Raw genomic sequence first — 21,309 nt, 5'->3', positions numbered from 1 at the left:
ATTCAATTCTGCCTAAATTACAAAACATCATATTTGCCCACTCCCAAAGGCTTAAGGTAAGGGAAAAATTGATATTTTCAAGCACTATGTACACATATTTTTTTAAACAAACTTTTTTGCTGAGAAGTTATTTAAATTCCAAAAACCGAATGCCAACTTGAATTAAAGGAACCAACGCTGAAGTGAGTCAAAATGAAAATAAAAGAGCACAAAATTCTATGTAAAGCAAAACTCTCTGGGATTCCTACGAGACATCTGCCGGTCATATGACCGGTCATCTAAATGGGAGATCTGCAGTCTTTTGGCATCATATTTTACATCAGAATTGAAGGGATTTCTGAAAAATCTGACTAGTTCTTTTGTGTAACTGTGGCATCCCTTGACAACATATGGCCTCGGTTGATGTTAACTTAAGGTCGTTGTTTTACCACCCTAAAATTGAAGGGAAATTTTTACAGCGTTTTTTATGTGTATTGGTTTCTATTTGAGTGTATTGAGAATCGGTCAGTCTGAAAAGGCCTTCTAGGGAAGACAATGGGTTTGTTCGTCAAAAATCCAGCGAGAATTATCACTCAAAATATCAGATAGTAAGATAAAATGCTCCCAAATTCTCTTTCATGTAGAGAAACTTGCAATTTTCTGTACGAACGCAAATTTGCAAGTTTTTCTGCAAGCTAGTGTCCACGGTTGCATTTCAAACAAAAAAAAAATTTGAATAGAATTTTTAAAATTCTTTCAGAGGGGCCAAAAACAGGATCTACGTGTATACATCTTGTCACCCCGACTTTCTTCAACATACGTTTCAATTTCTTTGTCGGGTTTACTATATCGACTCTGGTTGAGATTGCATTCCGATTAAGAATACAGTTTTTTTGCCGAGTACCTTTCAAATCATTGGAATTAACTAAATGAATTAAGTTAACAAGTATTAACTTACATTTTTCATTTTAAAATCGCTCCAGTTTGTAAATTTTTAAATTTAACGAACTTGTTTCGTCGACAAAAAATCAAACCATGTGCCACAATCATATGTTTTTCCTAATTGCAAATTCTTGCTGGCAAAATTTTTTCCTGCTCGAATTTGTAACTTCTCTCCAAGAAATAGTCTTTATACTCGTGATTTATTTAAATAAAACTGTGAAATTTAGTTTAAACATTTTAGCCGGTTTTATTTGCCAATTTAGCCGGTTCGTCCAAAAAGTTCTGGCAACACTGTATGTAATATTGATGCGCCTAAAAGATGCAGCGATTTATATTCTCAAGTAACATACCTGATGACTAATGTGACCAACCGTACTTCTTTCGGAAGTACAGTACTTCTTTTTGAGCCGTTGTACTTTGTACTTCGAAGTACAGTCAAATGTACTTCTTTGCAATATTTTGTACTACCCAAGGCACATGAACAGGTAGTATCACTAGAGCAGCTTGTTTAATTTTTTCAAATTCAATTAAATTCAGTCTCTAAAATATCAAGTATGTGTTTTTAATTTCTTCTCACAAAAAATATAAATTGTCAAAATCTTTTTGCATGTGAAACCTTTTCCTATACAAAACAAGCGATTGCAAAGCAACGTTTGGGACACTCCGCACTCAAACTCCGCAGCACGAACGCTGATTACTGGTCCTTGCATATCCACAAAATTTACTAAGTCACACCAATTTTTTCCCCAAATTTCATTTTAAATATTAACTCAAAATCAGAACAGTTTTTAGAAAAGCAAGCAACAAAAAATACACAGAAATGTTGTTTTTGCTCCAATACCTGTTTGATATGCCTTGGTATTACCTTTTAAGTTGAACTTTCTTAAACTGTTTCGAAAAATTTCAAAAGGTCAGTCATCTCAATTAAGAAAGAAACTCATAAATTATGACCTTGAACCACTTCACTTCTATAGCTGACAAATTTCAGTATAAATGGCTACTCAATCAAGAAAAATTAAAAGGAGTTGGAGAGTTTAAAAATTCTGTGGCGAATGTTAATTGCTCCTGTGGATATTCAGAAACGACAGTATCGATGACATAGTAAACATTTTTGCTTATTTTTTGGACACGAAATTGCTTAATCCTTCAAGTGGTTTTGATTACTTACACCAGGCGAAGGTTGAACGACCCAGTCGACTAAATTTACATCTCGGAAAATATACTCTTATTTTACTTTTCTTAGTTTTAGAGTCGGGAGAATTCTCATCCTTCTCTAACTCGTAAAAGAAGTTTGAAACGATCTCATCTTTTTTTAAAAACAGTTCGTCGGCAACGATTTTTTTTTTAAGTTTTCCAGCATTTTAAATCATATATGTACATACTTTGTAAAACTGAAAATAAAAAAATTAAATTGTTCAAAAATATTGTTCCCAGAATACCAGCGGAGTCCGATAATAGACCGAAAAGGGGGTTTTACGGTTGTTCAAATCTTCTTAATTTTATTTATAATTAATAAGGATTAAAGTGTTTTCATCTCTTTATAGAAAAAACATTAAATTAAAAAATGATTTACATAATATTCAGTAAAAAACATAACGGAAAAATCCTGAAGTAAATCAAAAAATATTTTGTATCAGGTACGTTCCTTTTAGGTTTGCCCCGATCTATGGAATTTTTTACCAGATCCAGCATATTTTCTATTAAATACATCTGAAAAGTTTAAAGTTCGACAAAAGTAATTATGCATTATTGTTTACCTCTAAATGCATTTAAAACTGCCATAACGTCAACAGATTTTGTTTGCGAGTTACCTTTTCAGGAACATTTGGAAACGACAAACAGTTTCTTCTTGCTTGAAAATTTCTTTTTCAATTCACAGAATAAAAAAAGATAACAAAAAAAAACACTTTGACTTCCTTCTCACTCCATATTTGGAGTGCTCCGAAAACACTCATTCGAGGTGTTAACGTGGGAGTTCACTCCACATTCGGAGTGCTCCGATAAGGCTCTTTCAAGATGTTGCTGTGAGCGTCTTTTTTTACTCCATATTTAGAGCGCTCCGCAGTTGCTGGCTGTTGAATTGAACATAGAAATGCTTTTTTAATGTAAAACTTTGAACATTTTTCCATCGAAATATTTGAAAAGTGGTCTAATGATTTTTAAATCTGAAATGCTCGTGCAAATCTTCAGATCGAGCACTTTAATTTGATACATGACTTGTCTCTGTACGATTAGTATATTGCTGGGAAGAAGCGCCTTGTCTTAGAATAATAAATAGTATGGATTTTTAATGAATAAAATTTATTTGTTGAATTTTTACACTGCTACCGTTTTTTTTTATATTCTGCTTTTACCATTTTCTCATTACTTTCATACTATTTTTGGTTTTCAGTTTCTGTACTTCTTTGAGCTATGAAATAGTTGGTCACATTACTGATGACAGAATAAACTATAATTTTTTTAACATAAGAATCAACATTAACGTTAACATTAGCACGTATCTATGTATACATAACCCTTGCTTCGCGCTGTATTCCGTACGAATTAACAACAGAGGGCGCTCTCAGCGCTGTTATGTGGGCATGTATGTTAGATTCATAGAATTTTTATAGTCCTGCAGTTCCTTTTAAGGGAAGTTTTTAAACTTCTTTTTTGCCTAAGACAATGACAAGCGCATCCAGAACCTATAACCGAAATTACAAAAAAAACGGTACAGCCGATCTCGAGCTTTGCGAACAGAAAAAAACGATGTCTTTTAATAGCATATTGCAGGCGTAGGCAAGGCCGAGGCCGAAAAGAGCCACATGTAAATTCTAAATGCTACAAAGAGCCACAAGAAAAACAAAAAAAAACTAAAATTTTATTTTTAAATAAAATTATTATTAGAAATGAAAAACATAAATTTTATTATCATTCTAATGTACCTAAGATAGATATTAAAGTAAATTCAAAAGACTTTGGCCAAATTATCAAAATCTGGTTTTACGTCAGTTAAAGCCGTTCGTAACAGTTCTGTTAAATGTTGGTTAGTCAATAGGTACGTTCCTTTAAAATCTCCAGTAAAAAATGTCCAACTTCAAAATTCCGGCGAAATGTCATCTGTTCTCTCGCAAGAGAAAAATATCCAAAATAGTACGCGAACAGAAAATTTTCAGAAACTTGCAAGTTAGAAATTTTGTATACATTCAAAAGTATAAAATTGAAAACATAAGAAAACAAAGCCCGAAGTCGTATCCTGACACAGTTCACTGCTAAACGAATAATTACTTACTTCTTGCGAGTTTAATTAGTCGCATTTTACTGTTTTAACTTCCAAATCATCAAATTCAATTTAAAAATTTTTCCAGCAGAAACTAGCAACTTTCCCTCAAAATGAAATGTCATTTTGCTCTCTCAATTTCTCTACTTTGCAAATTTTTTGCGTACGCGAACACAAAAAGCTGATAGTTTTTATAACTTTTAATAATTATCAGGTACGCGAATGCAACTAATTGTGAACGGTATTTTGACTTTACGAATTTCATTGTAGAGTACAAATACTCACAGTTATACGTTGTACCAAAAAATTGAAAATATACGGCACGCAGCTGTTTTCAACAACGGAGATTTTAAATCTGGTACTTGTTGTCGGAATTCAAACAATGGCAAAGTTTTATGTTGCATTTCCACTGCCTAATCTTCTTATAATTCCAAAAACTCCAACTTTTTTCGCTTTTCTTAAAAAGTATTTGTAAATATTTGTATTTGTATTTGTAAGTAAATTGGACATTGAAAACAAATATTAAAACTCAAAATTATGTTTGGTAGGTTTTGGCTGGTTATGGTAGAAAATTTTGGTAGAAAAAAAAATTTGTCTGTGGCAACGCTGTTTGAGATGTACGTTGCGGCTAAATTTCCGCGGCGCGCCCTCGTGTAACTTTCAAAGCGCGCCCTCCGAAGAGTTAAAAAAAGAGGAGGTTATCAATTCCTCGGAATATTTTATATATATTTAATGTACATGTGTTACCGCATAACTTTGGACCACGTTACCCGATTTCAACAAATATTTTTAATTTAGTCTAAAAATGCATAAAGACGAAAAAAGAAATATATTGTATTTTTAACTTCATGTTTTTTATTTATATTTTTTTCATTTACATTACATTAATTATTGAAATATGTATGTATGCGAAAGAATGTACTACCAGCTATTGTTTTCGCGAGTTTGCGCTATTCAAGACCTACGTTGTAAAGCAAGCCAGCAGAAATGTGGGAAGATTTTCATAGATACATTTGCTGATCTCAAGGACACTACTCAACACTTACACCCCTATTGCGAGTGTCGACTAGTAGTTGATAAACGATTATTATTCGATTATCGACTTTCCATGGTATTGTGAATTTAGATTTATCGTTCAATAAGCAGTGCGAATAGTTTTTAGGCGTTCATCCTTCTACAAACAACAGCGCTTAAAAACTGTTCACACTCACCTATTGAACGGGAAAACGACATTCAAAATACCATGGATAATCGATAATAGGTGTTTATCTACGCAGCAAACATTGAGGTTAGTTATCGATTAGAGACTGATTGGAGGGCTAGCCACATTCTCCAATCTCAAACGTTAGAGAACGACTCGAAAAACTATCGAGAATCATAGCGATCTCAACAAAAATGGGACATAGTTCTCGACTCGAGAAAATATTAATTCTCTAATCGTATTCCAATGTTGATCTCTAATGGGATTCGAATGTGAATTTCAAACTGCTGTTTTGCCTTGCTTTGTTTGTAAAATTTGTATTAAATGTATTTGCAATAAAATAATAATGAATTATTTGAACTTAAAAATAATTTATGAGTAATTCATTTGGAATATTGTTTATTTACATTTATTTGAATTCGCGCTGTTTCTCTAATCGTTCTCGAATCGAATTCTAATGTAATTCTCTAATTTTGTCATCGGCTCGAGAACGATTAGAGAATTACCCTAGTTATCTAATGTAGAAATCCAAATTTCTCTAACGTTAGAGACTGTGTTTGCTGGGTACTACTAGTCGACACTCGCAATAGGGGTGTTAGTCACACCTTAAAAATGTACTACCTGCTATTGTCTCTGCGAACCAAGACCGGCATTTTAAAGGAAAAAAGCAAACTTTAGTTTAAGCATGCCAAACGGATGATTACATTACTTAAAATATGTACATATCGTCGCTTCAGAAAACGGATGTCGTATGTTACAAAACACGGTTTTGAGAAAATTGACTTTGAAGTTAAAGGTCGAATTAGTCCGGAACTATACGGTGGATTTTTGTAATTTTTGAAGGAGACGTAGTTGGTGTTATTAGTTTTTATTTTCAAATTGTTTTAAATTTAATATCTTTAAAGTTAATGAGAAAATTTAATTTTTATTCCGTATACATTTGTCGTAAGTCAAATTTTCAGCACATACCACAAAAGGCATACCCAATCATTAATATTATGTAACATACGACAAAATGCACACGAAATATCTCAAAAAATAAGGGAGATCCAAAATCGTGATATTGCACATTCGACATCCGTTTTCTGAGGCGACGATATGTATGACCTAGGGATGTTAATTTTGCAGCTTTTTCCAATCCCGGTATTTTCGGGATGTCGTTATAAGTATGTTTATGTGCATATAAATATAATCTCAATCAAAGCTCATTTTTTAATCACTCCGCTTACACAGGAAAATGTCAGATTATTAGCCGTCAAATTTGTTGTGCTCATTATTCTCGCATCTCAAAGAAAAGTTATGTTTCTTCTCTGTGCCACCGTTATCACTTTTTCTGCTATATTAAGCATTTTAAATATATTTTAACTTAATGTTTTATTCAAAATACCTTTACAAACTTCCTTTCCTTGCAAGCGTCCATTCTTGTTTACTTCTACATTTGGCATTTCTCCTCTTGGTAAAATAATCGATAAAACTAGGTGGGGCACCGAAAAGTTATCAGTTGAATCTGCGATTATCTTATAATTACAGATTAAGTAGGGATGCATTTCTACTTACAGTGACGAGCGAAACTGTAACATGGTGTAACACTTTATTTCAGCCACCGCTAAATTTCCAAGTTCTAACGACTTTCATACTTATGTTGTATATTCTTGCTGGTACATCCCTACTCCCTCTCTCATAATGATTTGAAGTCAATACAACAACAATAAAAAAAACCAGCAGCCAAAAATGTAAATTAAGGCAGAGGTTACAGTTTTGCACTCACTATCAGTTTTGCATTTGACAGTTATCTCTTACTTAGTTGGAAGTCAGATGACTTTTTTCTATATTGTAATTTATAGAAGAAGTGATCACCAGTAAATAACATAGTTAATCAAGAACCATAAATGTAAATAATAGATTTACTGCTGCAAGGCGGGCTCGCACGAAAAGTGGCAAAAAATTTTGGAATTTGCTACTTGAAAATGTTAAGACTGAGAAAAAATATAGCTTAAAGTGTTCCCAAGGACAAAGAAATCTGTCAAAAAATATTACGGTACGATATCTTGTGAACTTGGCAGCAAGTAACGATGCAGCCACTATTACAGAAGCGCTTAAGGTATTAAACTTTAACGCAAATCAATAGATAGCGAGGCGAAGAATTGTCAAATTGAGCGCAAAGGCATCATAAAGAAGAAAAAAGCAAATTTGATCAAAATACATGTGCGAGTGCGGCAGCATTTCGCTGCATCGCACGAAAACCGAACCCTTGCCTATTGGGATATGTTAGCCCGTTCAGAATGTAATAAAAAACATATTTTTAAGTTTCAATTGAAGGTTATTTGGTCTGACAAGACTAAATTAATCGCTTTCAATCAGATGGCCGGGCATGGTATTGGATCAAAGACCCAAATTAAGCCCATGCGCATCATGTAAGGCAAACTGTGAATCATAGTGGTCGGTCAATAATAGTTTGGGGTTGTATTTAAAAAATTTNTTTTCGTGAAAATTGTTAAAAAGTTCTTAGAAATATATGAGTGCAAAACTGTAACATCTGCCTTAATTCACATTTTTGTCTGCTGGTTTTTTTATTGTTATTGTATTGACTTCAAATCATTACGAGAGAGGGAGTAGGGATGTACCAATAAGAATATACAACAAAAGTATGAAAGTCGTTAGAACTTGGAAATTTAGCGATGGCTGAAGTAAAAAGTGTTATACCATGTTACAGTTTTGCCCGTCACTGTATATGTAAACCTAGTATATCACAATCCCGGGATTAGTCCCGGAATTTAGGTATTCATTACTTTTCAACAAATTAAATCGAAAAAAATTGCTTCTATATTGTTTGAGAAGCTCTCCTACCATAAAATAAATAGGTTTGAAACCTACTTTATTTAAAGTGGCGTTTTTATTTTTTCTCTGACGTCAGGATTTATTTTAAAGGACTTTGTAATTTCAAAGATATGATTAATTCCAAAAATTATTTAAAAAATTCAATGCAAAGTAGAATAAAAATATGGGTGCAAAATGCAAGAGGAAATTTCTTTAGAATAAAAAAAAATAAAAGTTTTTGGATTCACAAGGACGTATAGGTAACTCTTTAAGCTGTTAAAGTTAGAAGGACGAAACTCGAGGATGTTGTCGAGTTTATATAAGTCCTCAAAATATAATTTTTTCAAAAATAAATATTGCGAAATTTCAAGGATAAAATTTTCAAAGGACATTTTCAATACTACCAGTCCTTCTGCACCAAAAACTTTAACATGTTTAAATTCTACAGGATTTCCTATATAATTTGATACCCATACTTCTTCTCTAAGCCCATTTCCCTAAATTTTTAAAATAATTTTTGAATTAGGTACTGACGTCAGAGTGAAAAACTAAAAACGCAATTTTACTATATTTGGCCCACGGTTTCGCGATATTTTTGTTTAAAATTTACTATCGCGCGGTGTTATATGTATAATGAGCTAGACTTTTATAAAGAAATATTAATTATTAAATAAAAAAATAAATAAAGCCAATACTGGTCCAGAAAAGAAGTTTCTAATATTGCCATCAGTACATATTACAAATTATTTGCCAAGAATCCCGGGATTTTTGGGACCTCAAAAAGGCTGGGATCCCGGGATTAACATTCCTAGTATATGTATACTAATTTTGTTGAACTCTACTATTGTTTCATTATCATTCAGTTAGGGCTCGATATATTGTATTTTTTTTTGTATCTAAGAAAATAATACTATCGTCAAAATTTGTTTTTAAATACACACATGCAAATTCTGCACTGCGACCGGAATAAGAATCAAATTTTGGCATTTGGTATAATTATGATCCTCCATGAATGTCCCCTCTCTAGGACAATTGTAAGAGGTCCCGCGTCAAGCATTTAGTTTTCCCATAGGAATTACACGTAAGAAAATGAGTTCAATATAATTTTCTAGGATCAATGAAAACGCCCGAAACTGTAAGAATACATTTATTACATGCCATTTAAATATTATGCATGCTCAGATTCCTTAAATTAAAAAAAAAAGTTTTGTATATACTACAGGGTTCGTATTTGCACACACATGCTCTGCTCACACACACGCCAGAAACACATTCAACTTGTACTCACTGCTCATACACATGTGTGTGCATAAGTGGAAAACAAACTCTGCTCACAGAAAAGTGTGTGCTGTTTGTTACCTGCAAAAAATGCGACTAATCCGGGATGACTCCGGGATCAATCGCAAAGGAACATGCGACTAATACCACGTTTGATCTCTTTATATGGAATGAACTGTTCGCTTTTGTTCGAGCATGTCCTATGAAGAGACTAATTGTTCACCTTTATACCCGAACGGGTATAAACTGCGACTAGTCACTTTTAAAAAATAAAAATAAAAATTTGCGCCAGCTGCGATTCGAACCGGGGTTCTCAGTTTTGTTAAGCGAATACTCTCTCTATGCGCCATCGCCGCACATCAAATTTCATTTACTAAGTGCGTACATATCATTAAATCGTTAATAGTACCCGTTAGAGATAAGTCGGGGACTAATTGATCTCCAATTATACCCGTGAGGGATGAGTCGAGACTAATTGATCTCCATTAGTACCCGTATGAGACTAGTTGCGACTAATTAATGCCCAATTGTACCTGATTGAGAGTAATCTCGGAATACTCTCTTTAAGAGATTAGTCGCACAATTTTTTGCAGGGTTATTAAGCACATGCACATGTGTGTGAGCCGATTTTTGTACAAATTTCAGCCCATGCACATGCACATAATATATTTTTAAAAGAATTTGTTTATTAAACGTTATTTTTTGAAAGACAATTCAATAAAAAGTGAGATGTTGTTTGTTTTTTATATGACAGAAAACATATTAAAAAATTATTTTAAGATTTGAGATAGAAATCGAAGTGTATAAGTTTCTCTACGCAAAGCACACACATGTGCGTGTGCTTTATATTAATAAAAATAAAGTACACACATGTGCCCGTGCTTTTTACCAAACAGCACACACATGTGATGTGAGCAAGTTTTTAATTTTTTATATGCACAGCACACGTGTGTGAGCGTAAAATGTTAGGATGTGCTGCGCATGTGTGTGCAAATACGAACCCTGATATACTAGTTTAACCCAAATAGGACAAGGGATTAAAAATGTTAATTTAGGAACTGAAATAATCTGAGCCTGCATAATACTTAAATAGCATGCAGTCATTGGGCACGTTTCTAAGACGCAACTGTTTACCTCAACTGTTGCGGAAATGGTGTCAATTTTTGAGTCCAACAGTTACGTCTTAGAAACGGTATGATACATAAACTGCCAAACGAACTGCTGATATTTGTACATGTACCTGTGTATGTACATACGGTAAACCATTCCGTTTATTCCTTAAACCACAACGAATCTTGACTTGCGAGCACCATAACTATGTATTCTTTTCACGTTTATTTTCCCAGAGTCTACAAGGACGCAGTTTCAGTGCGTTATTCATAATCGTCTGCTGCGAAAGGTACGCATTATTAAAGCCATCCTCCTGACTTAAGCTACTACGAACACAGATATGTACACGGATTTTCCATATTTATTTAATTCTATATATGTATACACGAGGTTTTTTATTTTATTTATGGTAGTTTAATAAACAATTTAGAGAAAAATTATTATTTTTATTTGAATTTACTATGAAAACTGACGTAGGGCAAAACTCATTTTTGACTTAAATTGTTGAGTTTATGTAGCGAAATAATTTTATGATGGGAAAAATGGCGTCGAATCCACAACCGCTGAGCTGTGCGGAACTACTCAACTGTGCGTTTCTAAAACAAACACTCAACAGTTTTACAACAGCTACGTCTTAGAAACGCGCCCAATGTATTCTTACAGTTTCGAGCATTTTCATTGATCCTAGAAAATTATATTGACCTCAAAAGGAAAGAACTCATTTTCTTACGTGTAATTCCTATGGGAAAACTAAATGCTCGACCTCTTACAATTGTCCTAGAGAGGGGAGATTCATACTCCGGTCGCATTCCAGGATTTTTTATTTTTTTATCGTGTAAATATATATGTACACTGCATCCCCGAAATTTTTCTAAGGAATGGAATTGAAAAGTTTAAAATTTTGATGAAATTTTTTGATATTTCTTGAATTTTCCGTGTTCTATATGATATTAAAAAAATCATTCTGCTGGTTTTTGCTGTTGAACTAACTATATTTTTATAAAAAATAAGAAAAATTGGGTATGGGAAATATAAATAAAGAAGCATCAGGGTATTAATATTTTTGCCGCTGACTATACATCAAAACCAATTCAAATATCACCTATTGTTAAGTTTCCCGCTAATGCGCTGCCATTTTTTCAAAACACTTCATTTCATGAATTCGCGAATTATACATAAAAGGAACCACTTTTGAATTCTTGGTACTAGGTTTGAAAAGGTACTCTAGGTACACAACTAACATACGGAATATGCATGTAAAGCAGAGCGGCTTACTCCATAAGCACTTGTAGCACATTTGTTTTTGTTTTGTCCTGAAGTATAGGCACATATACAAATTTACACTTTAAATATAAAAAAATATGTATCGCCCTCCCGTATGCCCTGACATATTAACACAATTCATATGAAAGTGCCTGAGTTTCATATGGAAGGGCAAAGCAAACGCCCTCGCATATGAAGCTAAGGCACTCAAGTAAAATGTACAAATTTACACAAACAATTATAGAATGAAAAACTAATAAAAAATATGTCAGCACTGAAACAAATTTATATTATAAATTGATTTAACATTCGTATTAACTGAAAGTGAAAACGAAATTTATTAAAAAAAACAAGTAAGAAAGTCTAAGTTCGGGCGGAGCCGAACATTAAATACCCGGCGCAAGTATTAAATATGTTTTTTCACCTTTCCGAAACCTTCCGCTAGATGGTAAGCCGGGGTGTATCAATTTTGAGTAAATTAGCGTCCTTCAATTTCGAAATATTGAAGTTTCAAGCATTTCTGAAATTTACCGTTATATGAGAAGCGGCCGTTATTTTAGTCCGATTTCAATAATTTTCAACGTTTTGCTTANTATCTATCTCGATTCGTTTTGGCTGTTACAAACAACCGTTATGTGAACAAAATTAATATACCCTTGTGCACAAGTGCGCTCGGGTATAAAAACACATGGCGTTCATTAAAGTGTGGAAGCGCGAGATCTTTTTTGCAATTTTGAGTGCGATTGGTACCTAGTGTATGTTGTGCTTTGTAATTATTAAACGAATGACGAAATATTCAAAACTTTTTGGAAATTTTCAAAGGGGATATAGAAAAGTATTGATTTCCAATCTGAATCCAACGCAGATCCCTGGGAGCATCACACCGCGTAAAATTGATAGGATTGCAGATATTCTTCCAACGTCGGTTTGCAGAAAAAAAAATTTCGCGACTTTGACGGAAAATGCCAATAAATGTGCGGCAAACTTCGCGCAAAAAATAAAATTATAAATTAATGTTGGAGAAACTCTTATCTCCTGTCCACCCTTGATTTAAGGTGCCCTCTTTAAATTTTATTGCATATTGCTTCAATGGTGCTATCATTTATTAACGCTTTAAAATGGGACTTTTATATGCGAGGAATATCCCGTATAATTACGAATGGAAATGTAAAATTTGTTGGTTTTGCCGGCTCGAGGTCAAATTTTTTATGGAATTTTAATTAAAACGCAGGTTTTTAATTTTCTCCAATATATTTCGGTTACACCGCGGTAGCCGTCTTCAGGGCAACAACTTTTTGGATGTATGTATGTTGCAATTTGCTGATTACTGCCTTTGAGTTATCATAGTTATTTTTTATTATTGCATATCCCATTTTTCGGTTTCTGTATGCTTACGGCGTGCCTTCCGTTTATGTATGATGATGGTTTTGGCGACCTTTCTAATTCTTAATTTGTTGGTTTTGCCGGCTCGAGGTAAAATTTTTTATGGAACTTTAATTAAAACACAGGTTTTTAATTTTCTCCAATATATTTCGGTTACACCGCGGTAACCGTCTTCAGGGCAACAATTTTTTGGATGTATGTTGAAATTTGTTGATTACTGCCTTTGAGTTGTCATAGTTATTTTTTATTGTTGCATATCCCTTTTTTCGGTAGCTGTATGCTTACAGCGTGTCTTCCGTTTATGTATGATGATGGTTTTGGCGACCTTTTTAATTCGTAATTTGTTGGTTTTGCCGTCTTGAGGTAACATTTTTTATGGAATTTTATTTAAAACACAGGTTTTTAATTTTCTCCAATATATTTCCGTTACACCGCGGTAACCGTCTTCAGGGCAACAATTTTTTGGATGTATGTTGAAATTTGGTGAGTACTGCCTTTGAGTTGTCATAGTTATTTTTTATTGTTGCATATCCTTTTTATCGGTTGCTGTATGCTTACGGCGTGCCTTCTGTTTATGTATGATGATGGTTTTGGCGACCTTTTTAATTCTTAATTTGTTGGTTTGAAAATGTAAAATTTTAGCGTGCAATATGTTGTAAATATGTCCAAGGATTCCTCCCACTAAATTTATGGGACTTTTCAGCCACTAGGTCGCCATCATTTCTTAACTGTATTTTTCACAAATATGTATGTAAAGACTCCCATTGCTAACAATTTTCATTCACTAATCGTACAATAAAAATAAACTTGTACTTATTAGCTTCATTTAAATTACAAAAAAAAAAAAAAATATCAGTGTACACATAAATTTTGTAGTTGTATTGTGATTTCACTTCAATACAAAAATTTTGAGCAGCACGGATGTAAAGTGATAATACATAATACTATTCACGAATTTGTTGTGTTTGAATAAATACCCAAAAAATATACAGTCAGCTCTATTCTGCATTTCGACTCGAATCAAAATTTTCCCCGTTTGGCAACTTTGGTATTCGACGTTCCGTTTCGTTTCAAGCAATCTTCGAAATTTACGATTATACCTATTCTACATTTCGATCGTTGTTACGTTTTTCTAAGTTGCAAATTTGGTGACGAAGAACGTTTCGGTTGTTATTTTCGTGGGTTAAAATATTAAAATTTTATAAAAAAATTAAGTAAAATATACTGTACATGATTTGTATAAGTCGCGAGCAGTAATCCGGGCAATACGAAAAATTGGCTCAAATAATGGCAACCAAAAGGGATATTACGTGGGGTTTTCAAAGAGGAAGTGCAGGCGTTTTTATTTTCATTGTCTATAAATAAGACTGTGAAATGCACTGAATACAATTTATTCTTTTTATATAACATTAATGGATTTATGTACAGACATACGTACATAAAATGTGGAGTACCATAAAAAAGATGTTTTTATAATTGTACTCGTTTTTACCAACTTTTTAAAACGAGCTGCGTATGTTGTCTCGAATACGATTTGCTATGAAAGGATGAGCTTTGTTCTTCCCTGACGGCTTTCAAAATCGAATTCACTTGCGTTCAAATCTTCCACTCTATACTAAATGCAAATAATGTGGAGTGCATAATTTCACTGGCTTTGAGCGGTGAGTAATGCAGTTCAAGATTAATTTCTTATAATTCTTCACTCATCTGAAAAGGATCAAACACGTCCCTAAATCTCCGCCTTTCAGCTTTCGCATCAGCAATCTGGGACTCGTTCTGCTCTTCAAGCAATTGAATTATGTTTCGACTTAAATTAAGAACAAACGAAATTTTAGTTTTAAATTAAAATGAGTTAGATATATTTAGTTATTTTAAAATATTTACAAATTTTAACTTCATAAGCCGCTATAGTTTGGTGGCAATGATTTCTTTTGTTTTGTTTCGATTTCACACATTCCTAGGCAACCAGCTGATTTCCAAGATATTTTCGCTCTTCCTCTTCTTCTTTCGATTCGATCGTAACTCAGAATGCCAAATTACGATTGTAGCGGAGTGGAATGCGGGAACGTAATCGAAATACAGAATAGGGCTGAATGACTTTTCCCCTGCCAATTTACATGCAAATTCGCAATAGAGCTGACCATTTCGATATGTGCAAATAAATTTCTCATTTAACTTGGCACGTCTTTGTCCCTGTCTCATAAAAGTTAGTTCCCCTTAACCTTTAACTGTGGAGGTGGTGGTAAAATTTACCCCCTCTTTAAATTTTTTTCAATTACTCTCCTATGTTGCGCTCCAGCAACTTGATTCTCTCAGTATCTTCTCATTTCGTTGTCGTTATTGATCAGTTATGTTTTTGCTGTGGAAGGTGTAGCGTGGGCGGATGCTGGTGTAAAAATTACCACTCCTCAACGTTTATGCAACTTTTTCTTTCATGGAAGGTTGACCTGTATTTTTAACAATTACATTTTTTTAATATGATCTCTTGTATTTCTTTAAATTTAAAGCTTTAGATTAATTTTTATTTTACACTTTTTTTATAAGTTTACTATGTGATGTTTTCGTTCTTGTGAATAATAAAAGCCTTCTGAAATAAAGTGGGACTTTTGTTGATTTTAAAAGGAAAAATAAAATTTTTTATTTATTTTAATTTAAAAATCTAGTAGCTTAGGTTAAAAAAAAATTATTATAAAATAGCCAATTTGTATTCAAATTTCTAACTAAAATTCAAAGGGGTAAAATTTACCACCAGGTCATAGACTATGTCCAAAAAATTCACCTCCATAGTTAAAGGTTAAAACCTTTTTACGAGCTTTTATCATGTTTCACCTGTATGTAATCAATTCTTGCAATCAATTTTTAACCAACTTCCGATGAGCTAACTTGAAACCTTAAACTTAGCTTAGAACCCGATGACAATGCAATGTGAATGATGCAATAATCCGTTAGGTGGCGTGAGTGTCGAGATATCTGAAAACCCCGTATTTATGGACCGATATCGTTCATGGAATGTATTTTACCTACATGAAAACGACTCAAAATTTACCCTATAGGTGGCGCAGTATTCAAGATATTTGAAAAACCTGTATTTATGGTTCGCAAAAAATTTAGACGTCAGGTGGTACGGAGGTCGATTTTTTTTTGCCTATACTAAAAGCTTGTCTTAAAAAAATTGTTGTTAAATTACTTGTTTATATTTTATTGTATCTTTCAGATATAAAGGTGGTCGGATGCCTGGCATAAGAGCTACAGATAGACGTCGACCGCAAAATATTTCATCTACAAGAGAATTTCAACGCATTAAACTCTCATATAAAGTCGCTATTGTTGACCAAAGAAAACCTAGAAGCTGCCGTGGTATGAACATGGGCCAAAAAATAAGTGGAGGTGCAAAATCAGTTAGTCGAAATGACACACATTCCAACTTGAAACCATTAATACCACGTGAACTTGCTGCGGATTTCATAAAGCCTACGCGGTTAGACATTTTACTGGATATGCCTCCTGCAAGTAAAGAGATTCAAATTAAACATTCGTGGAATTCTGAAGACCGATCACTAAATATATTTGTAAAAGAAGACGATAAATTGACATTTCATAGACATCCTGTGGCTCAAAGTACAGATTGCATACGAGGTAAAATCGGTCTAACAAAAGGCCTACACATATGGGAGATATATTGGCCCACAAGGCAAAGAGGTACACACGCTGTAGTAGGAGTAGCCACAGCTGAAGCGCCTTTACATTCAGTCGGCTACCAAAGCTTAGTAGGTTTGTCAGATCAGAGCTGGGGTTGGGACTTAGGAAGAAATAAACTGTATCACGATTCAAAAAATTGTGTAGGAACAACCTATCCAGCCATACTTAAAAATGATGAAGCTTTTTTAGTCCCAGATAGATTTTTAGTTGCTTTGGATATGGACGAAGGCACCTTAAGCTTTATAGTTGATCAGCAATACCTCGGAGTTGCGTTTAAGGGACTCAAAGGAAAAAAACTGTATCCCGTCGTTTCCGCTGTTTGGGGCCATTGTGAAATTACCATGACATATGTTGGTGGATTGGATCGTAAGCGAGTTATTTACATATGTATATTTATGTTTTTGCAAAAAAGAAATAACCGCCATACAAGGTTTTAAGAGAAAGCAATTCCTTTTTCGTTCTCAAAATCATAACTCTCAATATTACTAAATTTTTTTGGAAAATATCAATGGATTCTGGTAAAAATGTATTTTCGCTGACAGGGACGTAAATTACTTGATTGAAACACACTCGAAACAAAACTTAGTGAAGGCTGTGGGTAGGGTAGAATAACATAAAAATAGGTTGCTTATAATTCCTGAAGCCTCCATTTTTAGTTTAATCGCAAAATCCCGTTATTTAGTACTTGAACACCTTGACTGTTTTTCATAAGATTTTTAAAATCAAACATATATCGAGCCCCAGCTGTCAGAAAGATGTAAGCGACAATATTTTTCTAAACTTTATTTTTGATGCAGATATGTATCAAAAAGAAAATTTTGAAAAACAAGTCGCTTAAATTTTTTTTTGGCGGTTAGGGCTCGATATTGTTAGACTTACACAGCTTTTAAAATTTTAAAAACACCTATTTTTCTAAAAAGTTTTTTAAACATTTTCAGCAGAAATACGGCCTTGAGTTTATATGTATGTGTGTATATACCGGAGTTTCAGATTGTTTTTAGTAGTTTGGCTAAAGAATTCATCAATATTTATTCAAAATTGATATATATATAGATAATCTTTTGCAAAAAAACGATTTTTCATAAAATTTTTTTATAATCGGTGTGGCACCGCCCACTTATATCATATATGCGTATCTCAAACCACTAATCTCGACCAAATTTGATTTACATGTTGTACTTACTCCTATTGTACTTATCCTCTTTAAGATGCTTAAGCACAACGTGTATATCAAATTTGGTCGAGAGGGGTGAATTAGTTTTTGAGATACATTTATCATATAGTGGGCAGTGCCACGCCCATTTTTCTAAAATTTTTACGAAATTTTTTTTTGCTAAAGAGATATTGTATATTTAAATTTTGAGTGAATATTGATGAATTCCTTAGCCACACTGCTCAAAAAATGTAAAATTCCGGTACATACATAACACACATATAAATTCAAGGAAGTATTTTTGCTTAAATCGCTTAACTTCGACAATTTTTATGCAATCGCATTAAGTGAGGTACCAATTTATTCGAAAGTTAATATTCTTTTAGCTAAATACTATATATTTGGTAACTTTCATAGAAATTTTTGAAATCAGCGATGGTCGAAGTCGAAAAAATAAAGAAATAAATAAAATAAAATAAAATTTTTAAGATACCACGTTTCTCTAGATGGGCTGAAAAGTAGAAAATAATATTTCGCAGTCCCATAAGTGTGCATATATATGTATGTATGTATGTATGCATGTGGGTATATGGATATCGATCGCTTAAAATCGATCTGAAATTTGTACTTGTGCTGTAGAAATTTTAGGTCTATGTTATGTAGTTTGACTATTAAATGAAAGACTTATTCTCAATTAAATGTAATGGAATTGTATTGCATGCGCTCCACGTTTTTATTTGAGGCATTTCATGTCACCGCGGCCACCTCTGTGCGCGACTTCTAAGGATTTTAATGAAAGTTGAAGAGATTGAATGCCTAGGTGACATGAATATACGTGCAGCATATTTTGCCGATATGACGTAGGATTGCCTATTCGCACGGGGCTTAAATTTTAAGAAAACGTTATACATACATACCTTACTTGTAAAGTGCTGTGTCTTGGAAACCTTTTAACGAAACTTAACGAAAAAATTTATTTCTTCCGTCTTATTATGGGCTTTAATTGTACATTTTTACATTAATGTGCAACGTATAAAAAACAAACAAAAAATTAAGTAAACATTTTTTTTTTGATTAATTTTTTTGATTATAGCATTTTTATTTTTGTTTTTACACAAAAACATTGTCTATAATGTCAACTTTAAGTACCCAAATGGGCGTAATGGGCTACTTAGGCGTGTGTACTCTAGATCGTCTAACGCTCGAGCAATATGATTAAAAGACATTGAAATTTTATGAAATTGTATATTTTTGAAAGAGGAAGTGTGTAAAAATCAAAAACTATATGAATAAATCATATAAACTTTACTAAAGGTCTAAAATCATGAAAATCCCTTCAAGGAAATGGCAGAATTGAACTTTGTTGCATTGTTGATTGGAGGCAATTTTAAGAAACTCACTTGACAGTGGACTTTCTTTCAACTATGGCTACGTGCCAATTACTTTAATCCTATATTAAGCTAGTTTAAAAGGTTAAATAACATCAAGTTAAGGAACTTCATATTCTTATTTAACGAGTCTTTAAATCACAAAATATTTTTTTCTTTTTAGTTCTTATTATAATAAAAGCATGTGTTGGTTTTTTTGATACTATGCTTTTATTACTCATTAGGTTTATTTTTTTTACACACCTTTTCTTTTTCTAGTTTTAATAAAAGGACTAACCTTGAAGCTATCGTTGGAGGTCTAATATTCTTTTGCAATGAGTGTTGTTGATGTTGATGTTGTTAATGTAACTCCACTGTAAAGTTAGTTGCAGTTATTTTTTACAGGCTTCCCATTGGAAACATACAGCACCCCATTGGTAGAAGGCTTCGGGTGTACGAATTTGTTGTAACATCAGGAGTTGAAGACTTGCTCTAGCTGCTAGTCTCTTAAAATTTCCTTCAATCCCGTCGTAAGCAGATTTCCCATGTGAACTTGCCACTAAGTTCAATTCTGCCATTTCCTTGAAGGGATTTTCATGATTTCAGACCTTTAGTAAAGTTTATATGATTTATTCATATTGTTTTCGTTTTTATACAACTTACCTTTTTCAAAAAAATACAATTTCGTAAAATTTCAATGTCTATTTATGATATTGCTCGAGCGTTAGACGATCTAGAGTCCATAAGCCTAAGTAGCCCATTACGGCCATTTGGGTACTTAAAGTTGACATTATAGACATCATTATAGACAATTTTTCGATGTAAAAATAAAAACTCAAAAAAATGCTATAATCAAAAAAAAAATCAAAACGAAAAATGCTTACTTAATATTTTTTTGTTATTTATACGTTGCACATTAATGTAAAAAATGTACAATTAAAGCCATAATAAGATGGAAAATATTAGTTTTTTTTTCATTAAGCTTCGTTAACAGGTTTCCAAGATACAGCACTTTAAAGAAAGGTATGTATGACGTGATCCTAAAATTTAAGTCCCTTGTAAATAGTCAACCCTACGTTATATCGAAAAAATATGCTGCACGTATATTTATGTCCTACACCTTTAATCTCTTCGACTTCCTTCGAAATCCTGAGAGGCCGCGCACAGAGGTGGCCGCGGTGACATGGAATGCCTCATTTTCAATCTCATAAATTGTTTATAACGACTTTTGTTAAAATTTTAAAACCAAAAGTTATTAGCGCTTACATATACATGTGTTAGTGTTTGGCCGAGTTTATCCTCCGATTTGTGGCATGCGCCTTGATGTTGTCACACAAAGGGGGTTATTGTTGTACCTCTTCTTATTTGGCGCTGTAACATCTTTCTGTCGAATACTCCAAGAGCCGCCTCATCGGATGTTGTCATTGTCCATGCTTCTGCGCCATATACCAGCACGGGCACGATTAGTGACTTATAGAGTGTGGTTTTCGTACTTCGAGAGAGGACTCTACTCCTGAATTGCCTACTCAGTATCACTTGTTGGCTAGAGTGATTCTGCGTTGGATTTTCATGCTGACATTATTATCGGTGTTAATGCTGGTTCCCAAGTAAACGAAATTCTCTACTTTCTCGAAATTGTAACTGTCAACAGTGACGTGGGTGCAGAGGCGCGAACGTGCTGACTGTTTGTTTGATGGCAGGAGATACTTCGTCTTGTCCTCGGTTACCACCAGACCCATTCGCTTTGCTTCCTTATCCAACCTGGAAAAGGCGGAACAGACTTCGCGGTTTTTGTTACCGATGATGTCGATGTCATCGGCATAAGCCAGCAATTGCACGCTCTTGTTGTAAATTGTTT

At 33.4% G+C, this 21,309-nt stretch overlaps 1 protein-coding gene across 1 annotated transcript in view; it reads left to right on the top strand.

The window, feature by feature from the left end:
* The window catches only part of gus (splA/ryanodine receptor domain and SOCS box containing gustavus), a 143,638-nt gene that overhangs the window by 68,888 nt on the left and 53,441 nt on the right, over positions 1–21,309 (top strand). The window contains exon 3 of the mRNA XM_017612343.1: positions 16,447–17,297. Within this exon, the coding sequence (XP_017467832.1) occupies positions 16,463–17,297 (835 nt within the window). The 5' untranslated portion in view covers positions 16,447–16,462. The remainder of the gene's footprint in view (positions 1–16,446; positions 17,298–21,309) is intronic.

The sequence above is a fragment of the Rhagoletis zephyria genome, unplaced genomic scaffold (assembly GCF_001687245.7).
Source record: "Rhagoletis zephyria isolate East Lansing unplaced genomic scaffold, Rhagoletis_zephyria_1.1 Rzeph_scaffold_00529, whole genome shotgun sequence".
NCBI classification, from domain to species: Eukaryota; Metazoa; Arthropoda; class Insecta; order Diptera; family Tephritidae; genus Rhagoletis; species Rhagoletis zephyria.
Note: the sequence above shows the minus strand (reverse complement) of the source record. Positions and strands in the feature narration are given on the sequence as shown.